The 19,634-nt window shown below is 42.8% G+C and overlaps 1 protein-coding gene across 10 annotated transcripts in view; it reads right to left on the bottom strand.

The window, feature by feature from the left end:
- DOCK7 (dedicator of cytokinesis 7) overlaps window positions 1-19,634 on the bottom strand; it is a 278,665-nt gene that overhangs the window by 38,181 nt on the left and 220,850 nt on the right. For 6 of the 10 annotated variants that reach the window (XM_089654661.1, XM_089654662.1, XM_089654654.1 and 3 more), the window contains 5 exons: window positions 19,394-19,494; window positions 19,038-19,230; window positions 15,072-15,215; window positions 12,413-12,544; window positions 10,128-10,142 (listed from right to left, as the gene is read on the bottom strand). In XM_089654661.1, coding sequence (XP_089510787.1) covers window positions 10,128-10,142; window positions 12,413-12,544; window positions 15,072-15,215; window positions 19,038-19,230; window positions 19,394-19,494 — 585 coding nt within the window. The remainder of the gene's footprint in view (window positions 1-10,127; window positions 10,143-12,412; window positions 12,545-15,071; window positions 15,216-19,037; window positions 19,231-19,393; window positions 19,495-19,634) is intronic. The other 4 variants (XM_089654663.1, XM_089654656.1, XM_089654659.1 and 1 more) reach the window with 1 other exon arrangement.

Raw genomic sequence — 19,634 nt, 5'->3', positions numbered from 1 at the left:
TAGTTTAGGATGGAATGTGTAGAGTAGCGGAAAATTTTTAAGGGCTTTAAAGTGACCTATTATTTTCTGGGGGAAAAATAATAGCGCAGCTTGAGAGAGGAGATTACACCAATTAGCCAATAAAGAGTTGAAAGACAGAATGAAGCCACCATTTTGGTTATTAAATGCATAGTAACCCCCTCTCACTATGGCAGGGGACGAGGGACAACTCACATTCACAACACAAAGGGAGGAAGACTGCGCCAGCCAAGACGTTTGCTGCCAGAAAAGAGAAGACCCAATTTTTTTTTTTTTATGTGAAAACTAATTTGTACATTTTTTCCCACTTTATTATGTAAAGAGAACCAATCATAAATGGGCTTAGGCAAAAATCTGAATATCAAGTTTTGAAGTATTAAAACTGCGCAAGCGTATTTATGAACTATTCATATTTGACCTCTTATTTAACTTTACACGCTTTGGCTCTTACGACTGAGAGTGAGCAGGTCAAAGGTATTCTGAAGCCTGACAGTTGCTGTCTTGTCAAATGCTTGAGCCCACACTCTTTGTAGTAGCATATCACCATCAAATAACACAGCCCTATAATTAAGTGGAACTATTATTATTATTATTATTGGGTTATTAGACACTGTGATATATACTCAGAAGTGGGGTCGATTTTCCTGAAAGTGGGGTTGATTTTCCTAAAAAAGCAGAGACTGTTCACTTTGCAAAGTGGATGATCACTAGCTTAGTAACTGGGTGATAATATATATCCACAGTGAGTTCCCGATCATGTGCAGGTTGAAAAAGTATAGGAATTTTGACTTACCTGTCAATTCCTTATCTTGGAACACAGTACAGGACATAGACCATCTGTTATATGCAGGCTACCTTCAGTTGATTGGACACTGGAGAAAACAAAACTTGTTAGGGCAGCCACTAGTGTGCAGCCATATAACTTTGCCCACTTCGAGAGACTTCAGCTTTTTAGAAAGCAGTAAGGATTTATCAAAGACAAAGAGGGGAGGGTCCTGTACTGTACTCCAATATGGGGAATTTACAGGTAAGTCAAATTTCCTTTTATCTTAAAGTACAGGACTTGTGTTCATATACCATGAGATCTCCCCAACCCAAAACTGGGGCGTAAGCTACAACATAGCAAACAGAACTGCTAATAGGCCCAAAGAAAAACAAGGGTAAGCACACACTCAGATGACAGCCTGAAGCACCTTGTGGCCAAGGCTCACTTCCACTAAAGCCTGAACATCCACTTGGTAGAACTTCGAGAACATATGAACAGAGGACCAGGTGGCAGCCTTGTAAATCTGGGATACAGATGTTTGATGCTAAAAAAAAAACAACCCACCAACGGCCCTGGCAGAATGAGCTCTGCTAGGGAAGGGAGGAACCCTTTAAAGACATAGGCCCTGGAAATAAGTTGTCTGATCCACCTGGCAATGATAGAGGCCATCTTGCTTTCAGCTCCATGAGGACTTACATATGTGAACAGAGGCCATGTCTGCTAGGTAGACCCTGCCAGCTTTGACCAAGGCAGTGTAGGGCCATTTCCTAAGAATGTTGCGGGGCAGATCATAGGGAAAGAAGAAAAATGTCCTCACTGTGGTAGAAAAAGGAGACCACCTTCGGTAGAAAGAAATGTTTTGGTTTCAAAACCACACTGTCCTTCTGCAAAACAAGAAAAGAAGGCTCTTCACAAGACAGAGTTGCCAACTCAGAAACATATTAGGTCTTCCAAAGGAGTGTCTCGAATCCATTCAAAGGTGTGGTACCATATTGAGACACGAGGTCAAATTGGAGGATTTATATGAGCATCTCCCTGAAGAAAAGTGTTGATTAAGAATTTCAAGGCAAAAGGTTTCTGGACAGCTTGTTGAACCTGGAGGCCAAGATGTCTACATCTGGTTTTCCTCATTTTCCACATCTGGTTTTGACAGAGGTTTTGAAAGATCTTGCAGCGCAGAGACCGTTTCCCTCGGTCTATGCTTTGGTGGCTTAGAAAGGGATGTGGAGGATCAAGAGATTTGGAATGTGAGTTTCTGCAAAGAAGAGATATCAGACACTTAGGGCAGCTTTACTTATGGTGCTGCAGACTGCATGTTATTTGGTTCTTTTGTCCCATCTACCTTGCATCTTTGATCCACCATTGCTAATCATGAGTAACCATTGCTAATTTCATGAGTAACTCATGGAATGATTGACTTTTTTGTGCTCGGAAAACAGAAGCTACTATAACCCAGGTGCTGACCATGTCCCTATGGCAGTGTCTCTGTGGTAGAAGGCAGCAGGAATACAGAAACGTCCTGTGTGCTTTTGCATGTAAATACATCAGCCGGGAGGCGTGATGCTAACTGCATCATACTCACAAACGGAGTGAAGCACTGCGAGTTGTCTTAACAAAAGCCAGGAACTGGTCCAAATTACAGGGAAACACGATACTGGGCCTATTAAGGGTCCATGCTTCACCCATCATGGTGGGTATACCCCCAAAGAGGTCTTCAGGAGCTGGGAACCATAGACATGGATTATGTTCCTGGACCTTTATAGCACCTTGAGGCCAACTATACACATTGCACTTTGTGCCAAGTTGAGAGTCTAACGCAAGATTCAGTGCTCGAAGCAAACATTACAGGCTGACTTCTGGGTACAGTGCGCCCAAAGTTACACCAAAGGGTATGGTTTTGGAAACTACTGAACAGCCCAAGGCAGTAAGCAGTCAAAACTTGATAGAAGTGTCAGGAATAAAAATAAATTGAATGATTTAAAAAAGAAAAATACTTCTTCAGAGGAAAACAGGTCCATCACCAAGCACAAAGCAACATACTGGAGTCTTGAAGAGTGGGCGAGGATATATGAACACTAGGGTCAGCCCTAGCATGTTTTTTGCTAGTGTCCAATCACCTGATAGTAGTTTGCAAAATTCTTCTGCAAGTTCCTTGTCCTGTACTGATTAAGATGAACAGTATGATTGGATGATTATAGTACACCTTTATTTTATTTACTGAGCTCGGTATTCTTTAATAAACCATCCCCAGTTAGTGAGGTTCAATTAGTTGATAGGACAGCAATGGCCAAGTTTCAGGTCACATCTGACTCATTTGGAATTTACTCTAAAAAATGGTCAAGTATAAACTTTTCACGTAAACCAGCAAAATATTACCACGGTGGGACTGAATATTCAGATTCCTGGTTTGTTCTCCTCATTAAAAATGAATCACATATTTTCTGTACATTCCTGCTTGCTGGCACAGTACGGGTGGGTCTATCATTTATTTTTTTTTCTCTTGACTGAAGTTAAAAATAGAGAGATATATTCACCAAATCCAACTTACCACAACAGACAAGAGTAAAAAGTGTGGGGAGGAGGGTCAGCAACCGAGGGGACGACAGAGGAAAAAACAGAAATTATTTTCATTAGGGATCGTCCAAAAAAAGAAATTAAAAATAGAAACAAAAAAGCAATTGGTAACAAACTAACAAGGTGAATTTCAATCATGAATTAACCAGTGAGAGGTGGGAACATACAAAGAATGGAAAGTTAATTCATGGCTTGAGGAGAGGAATGGAAGGTGAGCATGCAAGAGGAGCAAGCAGAGGAACCTGTGGATGCTATTGCACATGCTGGTCCTAGTAGTTCTGCAACAGCTGTAGACCCATGGAATCGGGTTTAGGAGTTGGAGGACAGATTGAAGGAATGGGTGTTAGCATGCAAACAGGACTGGATGAAGGTATTAAAAATATCCTCTTCAGGGGTCGATTTAGTGACAGTCAAAGCCAACCTAAAGTGAAAAAACCCCATTCTGCTACCCTTCCCTCCAGGCTGCCTGAAATTCCCAACAGGCATTGCAAAGCAAGAAATTCTTGTGCAGATGGAGCTGCTAGTCCAAAATGCCTCTGTAAATGGTTGTGTAACCAAAAGCCTATGTGATAGTCATGTGATCTCTGCCAAATTGGAGGATCGACGCTCAGGCAGAGCTGTTGTCTTGCTAATCTTTTTCCTTCAGCGGAGATCCTTTTATGACCTTAAAGAAGCCCAGTCAAGTCTCTAAACATATGAACTCGAGAAAAGAAAAGCAGCAGTACGTCAACCTTTCTGGTGACCCAAGTCTCCTACCTTTCCTTTGGTATGGCGCTGCAACTTTTGTAAGACCCTTTGGGAGTGTCAGATGCCATATGCCGTGGTTTCTACCTCTGACCTCTATATTACTACAGGACCCAGCAGTAATGCAGGGATTGAAGCATGGAACCATAACACCTGATGAGGGACAACTGACACTGCTAGTCCAAGATGCCTCTGTAAATGGTTGTGTGACCAAAAGCCTATGTGATAGTCATGTGATCTCTGCCAAATTGGAGGATCGACGCTCAGGCAGAGCTGTTGTCTTGCTGATCTTTTTCCTTCAGCAGAGATCCTTTTATGACCTTAAAGAAGCCCAGTCAAGACTCTAAACATATGAACTCGAGAAAAGAAAAGCAGCAGTACGTCAACCTTTCTGGTGACCCAAGTCTCCTACCTTTCCTTTGGTATGGCGCTGCAACTTTTGTAAGCCCCTTTGGGAGTGTCAGATGCCATATGCCGTGGTTTCTACCTCTGACCTCTATATTACTACAGGACCCAGCAGTAATGCAGGGATTGAAGCATGGAACCATAACACCTGATGAGGGACAAGTGACACTGCCAAAAGTGTTCAATGCTGAAAAGACTGATGAAAGCTGCAAGGGGAAGTAGAAGGCAAGGGCTGATGGCAAGGTGAGTATACTATCTCTTCTTTAGAAGGAACTGCTATTGTTTTTGGATTAGAGACCTTTAAAGAGAACCTGAAAGCAATTTCGAATGGTGGCCTATCTGAAAGCAGGTGCTCCATTATGGCAATTATTAGCCCATTAGTTGGTCCTGGTTCCACTGACCCTAGTGCTAAGCCCTGTCCAACCACCATCTTCCAGTCTACCAACAGCGACCAATAAAGACCTCTCATTGGGTAGGAGGTGACCAGTACCTGGGGCTGATTAACAAAAGTTAGAGCTTTTTCCCCAAAGTTAGGAAAGTTGAATCCACAGTAACAAACTGAAACCAGAATCTGAGGATCTGACAGATAAAGAGACTCTGGTTAACAAAGCCAACAGCTGGCCCCTCGTGGGCCTACCTTTGACAGAGCTTTTACACTTAAAAATTTAGACTGGCTGACGGGTTTACTTTAAGGATAAGGGAGTGCATCTTAAGAGGGTCTCATCTGACTACAGGACCACTTTAAATGCAAATATTGCGTAGTAAATGCATAAAGAAAACCTATTATGAGGGAAACATCTTGGCTGCTAACCATGCATTTCTAAAAATCGCTAGTTGCTTGGCTTTCTGGCTTCAATAATACAAGTATACCGATCAGGACTGTTGATTTTACTCTGCCATTCTGCAGACTTGTTCTACGTTACTGACTCAAAGTACACTATATGGTCAAATATTTTTGGACACCTAACCATCACAACTACTATTTTTATGTATTACAAGTATTTATATAATGCTGAAATTTACGCAGCGATTTACATTTGTACATTCACATCAGTCCCTGCCTTTAAAGAGCTTACAGTCTAGAGTCCCTATCTCACATACTAAAGCCAATTTAGACAGCAGCCAACTAACTGATCAGCATGTCTTTTGGCATGTGGGAGGAAACCAGAGTACCCAGAGGATACCCATGCAAACTCAGGGAAAATATGCAAACTCCTTGTAGATAGCACCCTTGCCAGAATTCGAACTGGAAAAGCCAGTGCTATATCAGCAAAGGTAGATGGACACGACCAGGGGCGGACTGACAACTCATGGGGTCCCCGTGCAATAGAGGATCATGGGGCCCCTGTGTCCTTGCCCAAACTCAAAAAAGCCTATGAAAAAGGTACCAGGGGCATCTCATGGGGCTCACTACTGACCCTGGGCCCTCGGGCAGTGCCCGAGTTTCCAAATGGTCAGTCTGCCCCTGGACACGCCTCCAAATGGTTGACTTCAGGCATTTTTAGTGAAAGATACTTTAAATATTACAGCATACAAAAATATTTCAGACAATTGTATGCTTCCAACTTTGTGGAAACAGTTTGGGGAAGACCCTTTTCTGTTCCAGAATGAATGTGCTCCCGTGCAGAAAGTTCATAAAGACATTGTATGAGGAGTTTGGTGTGGAGGAGCTCAAGTGGCTTGCACAGAGTCTTGGCCTCAACCCTACTGAATGACATAGGGATGAGCCGGGAAGCAAACTGCAAGCCAAGTCTTCTCATCCAACATCATGACCTGACCTCACAATTTACTCTTTTGGCTGAATGAGCCCACATTCACCCAGACACACTCCAATATCTTGTGGAAAGCCTTCCCAAAAGAATGGAGGCGGTTATAGTAACAAAGTGGGAGCCATCTAGATTGGTTTTGGAATGGGATGTCCAACAAGCTAACATTGGTGATGGCCCTAAATCCACAAACTTTTGGCTATATATTGTATTAAAAAAAGTTAGAGTCCTAGTAACAGCCAGGCAACTAGCATTGGTTTAAGATGAAGATCAGGATTAGCAGCTTCTATATTTCTCTCTTGACAGGTTTGCTTTGTGGCTCTGCAGCCTTAGGTGTCTAATATGTCATCTTCTGCATACTCTCCTCTTCTACTAAATATACATATTTTTATCTGCAGCTTCCTTCCGTGCTCTTCAAATCTTCTATGAGAGGTGTTTATTTTTAATGCCCTGGGAAATAACACCATTCTTTCCTTCTGAATGCATTTAAATCCCAAGGAAAGAGCACGATCAAGTCTTCCCACATTCCCGAGCAATGGGACTCTTAACTCTACCTCAATGCAGATATTTGTAACTAAAAGGCACAAAAGGAAGGAGGGAGTCATTCTGTAAGGGCTGCGGACCAGTCAATAAAGTCAAATGGAAATCAGTTAACTCTCAACTTTATGAGTGTTACACAAAGCCTAAAATGTCTAAAATGTTTGAAAGATCATTTAACTGTAAACACAAGCTTATGCTTTAGCTATGACCAAACTTCACTAGTAAATACAGAATGAGAAAGGCTGCTTACCTGTGTGCATATAATGTGTTTAGATGACCGAGGTAGCTAATGTGCCGCATCCTACTTTATGGCCATCAAGGCCTACCTGAGCCCTTCCAAGAATGTTCAAAATACCACCAGCTGCTGCAGACTGTGTGATCTGAGCCAAAGGTAGCCCTACCCCAAATTCCGTGATGAATTTGTAAAGAAGCTGAGAATCAGAGGTGCAGGAGGTGAAAACTTCAGAACAGGAACTTCTGGAGGTCAACATATGTCAACATATGGGGTAGAGGATAAGGTTTTTTTTTATTTCAATCAAAGGGCCTCAATGAAATGTGCATGGTCACCCCAGCAAATTGCTTCATTCAATGATAGTGTGGGTGACTTTGGATGAGTGAGAGCTTAGAAAACATTGCACAGAATTTGAATGGTCCACAAAGTATTGTCTGTTTATAGTTTCCTGAGTTTCATCACTCTATAGGAGGGGGGTCATGGTTAATCAAGGTACCCCCTGAGCAATGGCCAAAGGGGTCATAATTATAAAGGTAAAGGTTGCAGACGATTATTACAGGTTCAAATTTTTTTAAGGGCTTTCTCCGTGTGACACTGCATCCAAAAAACAAGCAGACACAGGTAAACAGCCTCTTGAAAGTGAACCCACGCAGTTTCCACCATGTGAGTACATGTGTTTGTCTGATATAAGAAAGGGAATTTCTGCACTAGGAATAAATAAAAAAATTAAAAAGTATCTAGCACAGATTAATAGATACCAAAAACCTCAATTGGTATAATACAAACAGTGCAGTGCTAACAGTGCATAGACACAAAATAGGATGAGATCTCTCCAGATTGAGGGGAAATCCATTCTTAGACAAATTGTCACTAAAACACGTGTCCCTATTGGAAGATTTCCCCTCACCTCCTGTTCCGGACAGCTGCTGGATCTCCTAGAACTATAATTTGGTAACAATGTTCACCAGGACAAATAGAGGGGTTGAATCTTCCAAGTGTGGACTGAGACATGGGTTTTGGCTAAAAAAAAGTTTTGGCGATACATACAGTTTAAGCACTTTTTAGGCCAGGAGAGGTTCACTGTAATGCCTTGTCTACAGTTTAGAGCAGGAGTCTCCAAACTTTCTAAACAAAGGCCCAGATTACTGTCCTTCAGACTAGGGGGGTAGACTGTGGCCATTGGGAGTAGAAAAGGTCCCAACGGCAGTGGGAAAAAAAATGTCCCTGTTTTGGGAGAAATTGTGCCCCACCATTGGTGCCAATGAGAGGAATTATGTCCCATACTTGGTGTCATTGGGAGGAATTGTGCTCCTTCATTGGTGTTGGGGGGGCAGGGGAATTATGCCCCATCCTTGGTGTCATTGAGAGGAGTTGTGCTCCTTCATTGCTGCCGGGGGTGGGGGGGGGAATTATGCCCCATTGTTGGTCTCCATGGATGAAATCATGCTCCAAGGGCTGGATAAAATCAGGCAAAGGGCCGCAGTACGGAGACTACTGGTTTAGAGGGAAATAAAGTTACTACAAAACTTGGTTTAATGAAACGCAGACAACATGCGTTAGCAACAGTGCCACCTTCATGCAGAGGGATTGAGAAAATCAAAGACAGCAGCCTTGCAAAGTCCATCTGTTTTTATTTGTAAAGGGATTCTTCATTGATCTACGGAATTTCTGCCTCCAGTGGAAAGGCTTCCAATAGAAATAACTGCTTCATGGTTCTTTCCACGTTGCTCTTCTCAGTGTACCTCGCTGCCTTGGTGTGACGTCAGAGGAGTGATCCTAATGCTAGCCAACCTACTCCCTCCGAACAATCCTATTGGCTAATGGACTAGGATAGACAGCCTTACTAGCCAATAGCAATATGTAGGAGGCAGCAAAACAGAAAGGGCTAAAACTATGTCCGGTCAGAAAAGTCCGACATTTGGGCAGAATGGGAGTCGTGAATGTTGCTCTAGAAAAGTGACTGCAGTGAATATCTGTTAGCAGCTTCTTTTTTTTTTCTGTTTTTAAGTTGACCATAAAATGGGCCCATCCAGACAAGGGGCCTCAATAAAGGACTGTACCTTCTTTTTTTTTTGTGTGCAAAACACAGTGTATTGTGAATGACAATATGTATGCCTCTGCTTACACCCTAAAGCCTTCCTGTCAAACTTCCCCATTGTTTACCTTTACTTATTCATAATAGGTTCCAGGACATATTATACATTCACATCAGTCCCTCACCCTCAAGGAGCAGCCTCTAACCCCTTGTCTGCATGTACAATCTAAGGTCCCTAACTTACATTCATACACATACTAGGGCCAATTTTAGACAGGAGCCAATTAACCTACCAGCATGTGTTTGGAGTGTGGGAGGAAACCGGAGTACCCAGAGCAAACCTACGCAGGCACAGGGAGAATATGCAAACTCCAGGCAGGTGATGCCATGGTTGGGATTCAAAACAACAACCAGTACTGCCAGGCAGACGTGCTAACCATTCAGCCACTGTGCTGCACCAATCAAAGGTAAACCATATAGGAGTATATTAGGCAGGTTTCAGGAATGTCAGCAAAAGCCTACAAGTGTGCCAATCATGTTACACTTTATTTTTCAAAATGGATCAATGCGTTGTATAATACCGGGGGGCCCTTTACTTGCAAGTTGGACTATGCCTTTAAAGTAACCGACTCACTTTAAAAATCCAAAATACACTAAAACCTTTGTCGCAAGATCAGCTCCTGATTTCTCCCAGGTCACTCTATAATCATTGGTTGTCCGTTTTGTACCACCAGCGATTCCCTCTAAATCGACCCCTTGCCCTGGGGCTGAGAGTGGAGAGAGATATTGATGGAAAGAGACAGTTTGGTTGGGATGATGAGGAATGTGAAAGTCACTGGTCTGTATTAGTGTAATGTGTATGGTTGACATGCACTATCTGGAACTTTCTCAACTGTTACCGTGATCGCAGGAATCCCTGAATGGAGTGTTTAGGTTAATGGATTCAGGTCACAGCAAAACAGCAAAACACAAGACCCACCGCTAGTATGTGTGGGCCCAGCAGGACTCACACCATTAGTGTTCTTTACTGACTGCAGTGATACCTACCTCCCAGCCAGTACTCTGTATAACAAGAAGATAAAAAAAAAAAAAAGTCACCAGAAGAAAGATTTTTGAATTCGTACAAACACTCACTCAATGCTGACACAGGCAACCACTGGCTCCAAAGCTGGGTTGGAAACTCAAGCCCCAGGAGGCCTACTCTTTACACCAGCCTAGGGGTCACTGGAGGCCTATATAGGATTCAAATGGGATCTTCAGAGGACTTAAAACATCATATTACTTACTTGAACATGTCCAGAGTCAAAAAGAGAGAAATAAACACGTTTTATATGAAAGTTGATAACATCAAAATAGACCTGTTCTAGCTTTGGAATCTTTGTCAAGTTTTTATTGCTGGAGAAGGCAAAAAGGACCGGAGCGCCACACCAAAGTCCAAAAACAAATTTATTCTGATAACAAGTTCAGAGTAATTAACCAACGTGTTTCGGTGTGCCCCCGCCTTCATCAGGGCTCGAGAATGATAAGCAGCTATCAGCTGTTGGTCGAAGTACTGTGACCCCCCAAAACCAAAATCTATCATCAAAGACCTTCTATCCAGACTTGAGTCTTGATAAAGGGGGCACCTTTGGAACCTCCAAAATGACTGGTTATGTATACAGATTCTACCTTTTCCATCTTTTTATCAGAATGGACTTGTATTTGGACTTCAATATAATACTGGAGAAGGAAAAAAAAAAAGAACTGAAGCACAACAATTCCATAGAACTTTGGGGCTCCTTTGTTGTGGGGGATTGGCCAGTCGGGTGTCAAAACACTGTTACATTGTCGCTTTTTCCACACCGCCAGGATGAAATCAATACGGCTTATGGGATTCAGCAACAACCATCCACCCTTCAGAAGTTTTTATTGCTGTTCCTGGTCCTTGGGAGCAGAAGGGATAGATTCCAATGGGGACACCTGCTTCAATGACAACTGTCATGGGAAGGTGTGTGTGGGGGGGGGGATCCCATTATATTGGGAGATACCCATATATTTTGTGTCTTTCTCTAAGACAAGAAGTGAAGGGAAATCACTGTGACAGCAATAAAAACCTGACAGAGGTTTTAACTCTATAATGTTTTGGGTCAGTAAGAGTTTCATAACAAATGTGACCCACATACAGATTTTTAATACTGTTAGATATCTGTGGCACCTATTGCTTTGATGATTCTTAAATTGTAGTCCATTGTCACTACAGGTAGTAAATATAAAACAAAGATTGCATACATTGGTGTCAATGACTAGCATGAGGTGCAGAGTTTTCTGTCAAATCCTTTCCAGATCTTGTCAGGACCAATGTTGACATGTTTTAAGTATGTTCAGTACATCATCAGTGATGACAAAAGGGAATTATTTCCTCATTGAGTCAGGATATGGTTCTTACATACGGAGCACTTGGCTACCAGGGGGAAAAATACCAACATCAACACTAACAGTCCAAATCTTTGAACTGTGAGAGCCATATTCATGATGGTCAGATTAAAGGAGGAGGGTGGGCTTTTATAGGGAGGGGCTTGGGAATATGGGCAATGCAGAGTAGAATATAATCAGGATACATACAGTATCTATGTAAAGTAATGCCAGGCATAGACCCTCATCTTCAGTGTCTTGGATTAAAGTGGGCAACAGAACTTTGAGAGCTCCTGCTCATCCTTTTAAGGAGACTTAAAGTGAAACTCTGAAGGCCCTAAAAGCTCATGGCATCACAGAAGGTAATAGCAGATGCCTTATGATGCCTGCTGGTTAGTGAAGACAAGGCTCAAGATAGCCAATGGTAATGCTCAAAAGATTGTTAGCAAGCTCCTGGGATTGCTCCAGCTGTGTTTTAGTGACTTAACTACATTTTAAAACTATTGGTTGGATTTATCCTATAGGCTAGGATCACATCTGTGCGGGTGATTGCTGCTGTGGGCCTGCACCTGTTCCCATAGCCGCAACCAACCGCGAAGAAAAACGCATATGTCCATGGGTGGCATTAATCCTAATGGCCCACTGCAAAGCAATGGAAACCACACTGCACTTGCAGTTCCCATGCGGCCTGCGATTTAATAAAATTGAGCAGGAACCTTTTCCCTGCGCTTCAGGAGGCAAGGCAGCCCATTCAAACTGAATGGGTTGTCATGTCCGTGCAAAACGTGCCTCGTAGAGCAGCATCAGTGTGAACCAGGCCTCATTCAAACTCCCAACACACTTTCATTTTTTTTTTTTAACCCAATGAGAGAAAAGTGGTGTATGAAAGGAAAAAAGAGAACTGTGGATTAATAGAGAGAAGCAGAAAGTGTCCTTGTTACCTGGTGGACAATCTTGCTGAACGCTTCCTGCAGTTTACCGTGAATTGTACACAACTTCTTGGCTTCTCGGTTGGCTTCATGTATTGGGATTAGGACTTTGTAAACGTCATTCACGGCCTCATACATGCCAGCCTGAAAAGACAGAAACAGATAAAGGTACAATCAAAACTGGAACATTATTAATGAGCACATGAAAACGATCCGGCCTGTTCATTTTCAAAAAAAGTTTACGAGATCTACTTTAATGGTGCTGCTTCTTTGGAAAATAGTGCTAGTATAACTTCCTAAAGTCTATCTTTATACTATCTTACTATAAACCATACACAGCACAGATCAGCCGGGAGTCCTTGAGTGAAAGACAAACAGGCTCTGGGGTACTGAAGAATTCTGCCAACCTAACATGCATTAGCTGGTATCAGCCTACTTGTAGTCATTTTACAGCAGAACCCAGACTGGGGGAGGGAGAAGCAGATTGAGGAGCCAATTAGTTGTGTTGCAATGGAAGGCACATACTGAAAGAAGGAGAGAGAAGAGTGACAAAGGGATGATCTCAGCAATCCTCTGCTTCTCCCTACCCTCTCTAGTGACAGACTTGGTGAAAGTGTTAGGTTACTTTCACACTGATCTGCCGCAAAACCGCATGGGTGTTTTTACCGCGCTTTGTGAGCGTTTTTAAAGGACATGTGACTTATATACTGCTCCAAAAACACTTCCCAGAGGTGTTTTTGAAGCTCTTTTCAGGCGTTTTTGCGGTGTTTTCCAATGATTTCAATGGGAAGAGGCGTTTTTTGTTTTTTTTTACTTACCGAACGTGCCCCAAAGATGCTGCAAGCAGGAGTTTTTACACTGCAACGCCTGAGTGTGAAAACATACATAGATATACATTCATATACATAGGGAAGCAGTTTTCTTGAGATTTTCAGTCCCTTTATTTAAAAACGCTTCAAAAACTACTCAGTGTGAAAGTAGCCTTACTTAACCGCAGCAGAGAAAATCAGAACTTCTCCCCAACTAGACAGGGCTGTGCCGTGTGACAAAGCTGTGTACTTCTCAGGAATGGATGGACAGAACTATACATCCTTTGGAAGATAAAAAGCTCCTATATATGAGTTTTATCTGTGTACTTAGCCATTTCCCAGGAGTTCAGATTCAAGGAACACTTAGGCTTGGACTTCTAATGACACAGTTTGAGGCCAGTTTACAAAAGTAGAAGAGTAACCTAGCAGGCAGCCGGGTACATATGAAAAATGAAGTGTCAGGAGAGTCTCAACTATGTTTCTCATGTACACAGTATCTGTGTCAGGCACCCCGGGAATTGTAACACATAAGGCCCATTCTTGGAAGTATACTGCATAATTTCTGAACACAGCCATAGGGGTCATTCAGATGGGAGCTAAATTGTTTCTGCTTGCCTTGAGAAAGTTTCTTCATGCTCCAAAACACTTAGCCACACCCCTTAGTTGCAGTCCCTCCGAGGTGTGACATCATGTCTGGGTCTGCACTTTCTGTGCTCTCCGGTTTTGGCTCTTCAAAGTTCCATCACCCACCCAGAGGCTTCACAATTGTCACAACCCAGAGGAGCAAACCAAAAGGCTTACCAGCAATATGATGGCTTACTGTATGAGATGAGAGATCCTTTTTCTATTACTCGAGTTGCCATTTGTCTTTTTAATAAGAGTACCTATTTACTGCACTTAGTTGGCAGCCCCGTTGTCTTTTTTTTTTTTAAATGTCCTACGGAGATTACTTCTATCTGATCGTGGAGCAGCCAATATTGTAGTTGGATGATCTCAATCCCCCAAGAATTCTTTTGGGATATTTGTTTATGAATTTTAAAGACTATTCATGTTTTTATCTCACATATATATATATATATATATATATATATATACACACACACACACACATATATATATATATATATATACACACACACACACATATATATATACATATATATATATATATATATATATATATACACACACACACACACATATAAAGATGCACTTCGGTTTAAAAATGCCTCGGTTTACAAATTATTTTCGCAATACAAAGTGTATGTCGATGCCGGTTTTTAAATGCAATTTCCGGCTTTTTTTTTTTTTTTCTTCACTATAGCTCACAGAATTAGCTGTCACTTTCCCTGGAGCTAAAGGAAACATTGTTTCTTTTAATTCGGGAAATAAACTAAAAGGAAACTTTCTCTTTTAGCTGGGGGGAAAGTGACAGCTGATTCTCTGAGCTGTATTGAAGAAAAAAAAAAGCCGGTAAGTACATTTAAAAACCGTCACTGACATAGTGACAGCGACGTTTTTAATACTTTTTTCTAACCTCCAGAACAGATTAAGTGGTTTTCAATGCATTCCTGTGGGAAACTGCGTCTTCTACTTTTGTGAGTACCCATTTTGTCAACATTCCCATTTTTATAATAAAGCTTTGGTAATGAACTAGGTGTTTGCGCCCTCCTGTGTTTTGTTTTTGTTTTAGCATGTCAAAATTTGAGGCAGCAGTGGGTGCATGGATCCAAATGCAGGCGCTGTGCACGGCCTCTGTGAGGCTCCAAAGTGGATGCGCACATAAAACAGCAGTTCAGCACAGAGGAGCAGAGTCCATCTGAATCAGCCCTTAATACCATGAGACGTGTGACTGTACGTACCATGGAGAACGAGGCTGCAGCCTGTTCCAGGAGCCCCACAAGTCCGGCTTCTGTGAAATACTTTCCCGAACATATCCCTTCCTCATCTGGGGACACCACATCATCCGACACAGCCGATTCTTCCAGGACATTAGAGGAAATATTCTGCAGGAGCATTGTGGAACATGAATCAGTATTGCAATATCTGTACTAAATAATGATTGGGTGTACATGAGCCTGACAAACACATACAAGCACCCAAGCTAGTTCACGGCGGAAGCATGTTTGCATGCAAGAAACAATTGCTGCCACTGGAAATCTTATGTGCGGCTTTTAATATGTGGAGTCTGTAAATTGTCTGTGATACGTAACAAAATGATGTTCGTGGAGAATTAAAAAAAAAAAAAAAACCTGGGGGGGGGGGGGGATTTTAACAGTCGGAGACAGTATGGTGTCACAGCTAACTTTGAAAAGGAATGTAGATGAATGCTTTATCAGCAGGGATCATCACGTGGAAGAATGTTACGTCACAGATTACCGCTCAACCTCTGACGATGTGCGTGGCACGTAACGCGTAAGGAGGAGCCTGCTCGCGCCTTTGACGTCACGCCGTCGGAGCATCGTGGAGCTCCAGTGGCCATCTCCTTTCAGGGACGGTTAGTGTTACTTCTGTTATCTACCGTTCCCACGATACTTACTGGATGCATCCTTACTCTTGCTAATAAATATTTATCCAAAACTATGTTACACTATGGGCACTTTTTTGTCTTGACTCCGTATGGGGAGTATTTTCTTCCAGAAGCTGTGTTGCTCCGAGTCTAACCAGAGAGGGAGGTTCCTACCACTGTAAGAGCAACACCCACATATCCCTTAAGGGGAACTCTGTGCCGGAGCCTAATTTCCTATGATCCTGAACCTGTGTGACCCAGAGAGTGTCATTCTTCCACGTGCTGATCTGGACATATATTTCTAGTGGAACCAGAGATCCAGACGCATATTTCCAGTGGAACCAGGGATTCATCTTTGTTCACTGCACTACACCAAGTGTGGTTCTGGTGAGTGGGCATTTCTTCTATTCTCATTTGAGGAACATTCACTGATCAAGAACCACTAAGGACTATTAATCAAAGCGCTGCACTGTTTTTGTGTTATATTGTATTGAAGTTTTATTGGTTGCCTTGAGTGTACAGCCGCTGAACTGATTAGCGCTCACTTTTTATACTTTGTTCATCATACCGCTGTGAACAGTTCAGAAAAATACAGTAATCTCCAGATAAACTTTCTCTCAATATATTGGTTGGCTTACGCCGGCCATAAAAGAATCAGAATTCAGCCGGTTCAGCAGTGACTGGAAGAGATCCAATCCATGTATGGGCAGGCTGATTGTACCATAGTCATTCTATCGATCAACTTAGGTACAACCAGCCTGTCAGATTGTTTTTAGCCGCCAGCAGTAATCGAGTTCTGCAGGCTGGAAAGGTTCCCGGTTCCCCTGTCAGCAGAAAACAATAGCGCTGTGTTGATGGGGGAATCCAGTGATTTTCTTTCCCTCCATCCATGGTGAAAGGAAAGAAAATCAAATCAGCTATGGGCTGCCCTTGACTTTGTAGTCTCATAAGCAAGACCGGAGAGGTGATTCATAATATCCAACACTTTTTTTCCTTTGGGAATATTAAGGAAGGGTTAAAACCCACCATTTTTTCATTCCTATATTCCTTTGGGAAGATTTCCCTTTACTTTCTGCCCCAGAAAAAAATCAGGAAGTGATGGCAGTGAAAAAACAGAAAGGAGGACCCAATCGGTCCACCCATGTGAAGAGGATATTATTGTGCAATGATACAGTGTAGCATACTCATGGTCGGGTGTATTTACCACAAGGCAAACAAGGCTTTTGCCTAGGGTGGCATTTTGGAAGAAGAGAAGAAGGGACACACATGGCATGGGGACCAGGTGGGAACCGAGAGAGACTGCTGACTGCTTGACAATGTATGTAGTGCCCGCCTCTCGTTCCCGGGGATGTCCGGAGCTGTGAAAGTGAGTGTCTTCTCTCTCTTGCTGGGGGGTTAGGTGTCTGGTCTATGGGGGGCGATGATAGTGGAAGGCTCTCTTGGGTGGGGGGACATGGGTGTTGTTGGCCAATGTCAGTCTCTCCTCATGAGGGGAAGGGGGGGGGGGGGGAATTGGTCGGTGTGAAGCTCTGTCTCTCTCTCTACGGGGGAGGGGGGTGGCCAATTTTTGTGTTGCCTAGGGCAGCACAAAACCTAAATACACCATTGGTCATGGTAATGCCACAGACAACACCTAAAAAGTACAGCTGACTTTACCTACCAGCATGCAGAACTAAACCCCAGGTCTTATCAAAGAAATGTGTCACCTCTCTTAGTTCGGAGGTACGTAGGGTCATAGGCCGATTGAAGTTAATTAGCATTTCTGTGCATTCATGGAGGATGACCCTTTTAGCATAAAAATAAAAGGTGTACAAAAGAATTCTGGCATGTCCAGGGATCTGTCCCTAGGAATGCCCAGAAGTCAGTTGTTAGGGTACCAAATATAGGGGAATCTCAGCAGTTGAGATGAGGTTGTTGACTGCCAGTCAGAATTCATGAACATAGTGGGATTATACATACACTTTAAAGGGGAACTAAACCCATCAATTTATTGGTTTCTGTGACAGACTGAAGCGGGACAGGGGCTTTTGGAAGGGACTGCAGGCTACCCTTTTGCCTACTGACCATGGCCCTGGCATCTGAGGGGGGCTCTATTCTTTGGGAGGTGTGTGCCCTGGGGGGGGGGGAACTTCGGAATAATTTACTTCGGATGTCTCCCCAAAACATGCAGACTCTGAGAACTGGAGGACCAGGATACAAATTTGGGGTCTCTGTGCCCAAACCAGCATTGACTTCTTCAACCCCCCCCCACCCTTCCTAGAAGATGTTTATATAATCAGCTCAAAACAACCCAATGCTGAGGTTCTAATTAGTTTATTAAGGTGTTATGTGTTTACAGTCTACCATTGTGTGCCTCCCCATTGTTAATTGAGTCACCTATTGCTTCTGTCTGTCTGCTAGTCCTCCTGGAGATGTGATTAGCATTATGTCCACTTTACCTTGTTATCAAACCATTGTAGGATGTTTATCCTAATGTGTACTATTTGTTTTTTTTGTTCATGTGGGGACTGCCCCTCTTCCTGAAGTGTATAAAAATCGGTATTCCTGTTCAATAAAGTAGTTCCAGTATCTAAGCTAGTGTCATCTAGTCTTGGGTACCAAATTATTGTGGGATGTTTATCCTAATGTGTACTATTTGTTTTTTTTGTTCATGTGGGGACTGCCCCTCTTCCTGAAGTGTATAAAAATCGGTATTCCTGTTCAATAAAGTAGTTCCAGTATCTAAGCTAGTGTCATCTAGTCTTGGGTACCAAATTATTGTGGGATGTTTATCCTAATGTGTACTATTTGGTTTTATTGTTCATGTGGGGATTGCCCCTCTTCCTGAAGTGTATAAAAATTGGTATTCCTGTTCAATAAAGTAGATCCAGTTTGGCATCTAAGCTAGTGTCATCTAGTCTTGGGTGCAGTTATAATACCTTGGCCGTGTGTCCTAGCGAGGAAGCAGTTCCCTGACGGAATTACCCAAACGGGGAGACAGGCGTTAAAAAAAAACAGTTACATTTCCGGCATGTCGGGAATGCTAACTGTCACATTTGCTTGTGCTTTCAACCAAAATGTCAAACCATGAAATGGCTGGAGTCATAACGGACCACATGTGCACCATCATGGCAGTTGCAGATCAGAGGCTAGGATGGCAGATTGCTTGGCTGAAAAGGATAGGAGGGTTTAGTTCCACTTTAAATGTAGTATGTGGCTCCCATGCTTGTTGTAACAGTGTAGCACTGCATTCATTTAGGACTCTGAAGGAGATTTTAATTAATTCCCTTTTGCTGTCTTGTAAGGCCTATGTGATGGGGAATGCCTTGGATGTTCTCACCTGGAAGGTGACACAGCCCACGGGAAGGTACTTGCGATCCTCCAGCATGCTGAGATATTCTGCCACCAGGGCAGCTGAGTGAACAAGGCACTGCGCCGATTCTGCATGATTGCCCCTCTCAGAGTGTTTCCCCGCCATGTTCTGCAGCCAAGTCAAACGCAAGTCTGGCGATGTCTGGTATCCCTTCGCAATTCTATCAGAAGGGGAAATAAGAGGATGTGATACCTTCAAAGGTGATGACTGTTCAGACCCTAAAACAAACATGGCTTCATACATTTAGCTTGTCTGATGATACAGAACCACAGCCAACCACAATGGCTGACTATAGGTCTGCAATGACTTCTTGTTGTGCCTACCGGTACATCAGATCAATCAGCATCTCAGGGTCTTCCTGGTGCTCCTTCATCTTCACTGTGTCTGACAGGATCATGTGCAGGTTGAACACCAAATCCTGAACCTAAAACACAAAGACCACATATTTCACAGACAGAAAAGCAAAATACAAATTAAAGTGGAACTCCAGCATGTACAAAATCACATTCACATCTACTCAAGTCAAGTATGCGGGCCCCCTTCAAATGATTGCATTCAGGCAAT

Source organism: Staurois parvus, unplaced genomic scaffold (assembly GCF_062004578.1).
Source record: "Staurois parvus isolate SC_StPar_1 unplaced genomic scaffold, SC_StPar_1.0 ptg000786l, whole genome shotgun sequence".
Lineage (NCBI taxonomy): Eukaryota > Metazoa > Chordata > Amphibia > Anura > Ranidae > Staurois > Staurois parvus.
The sequence above is the reverse complement of the archived record's forward strand: the minus strand, read 5'-3'. Positions and strand labels throughout refer to the sequence as shown.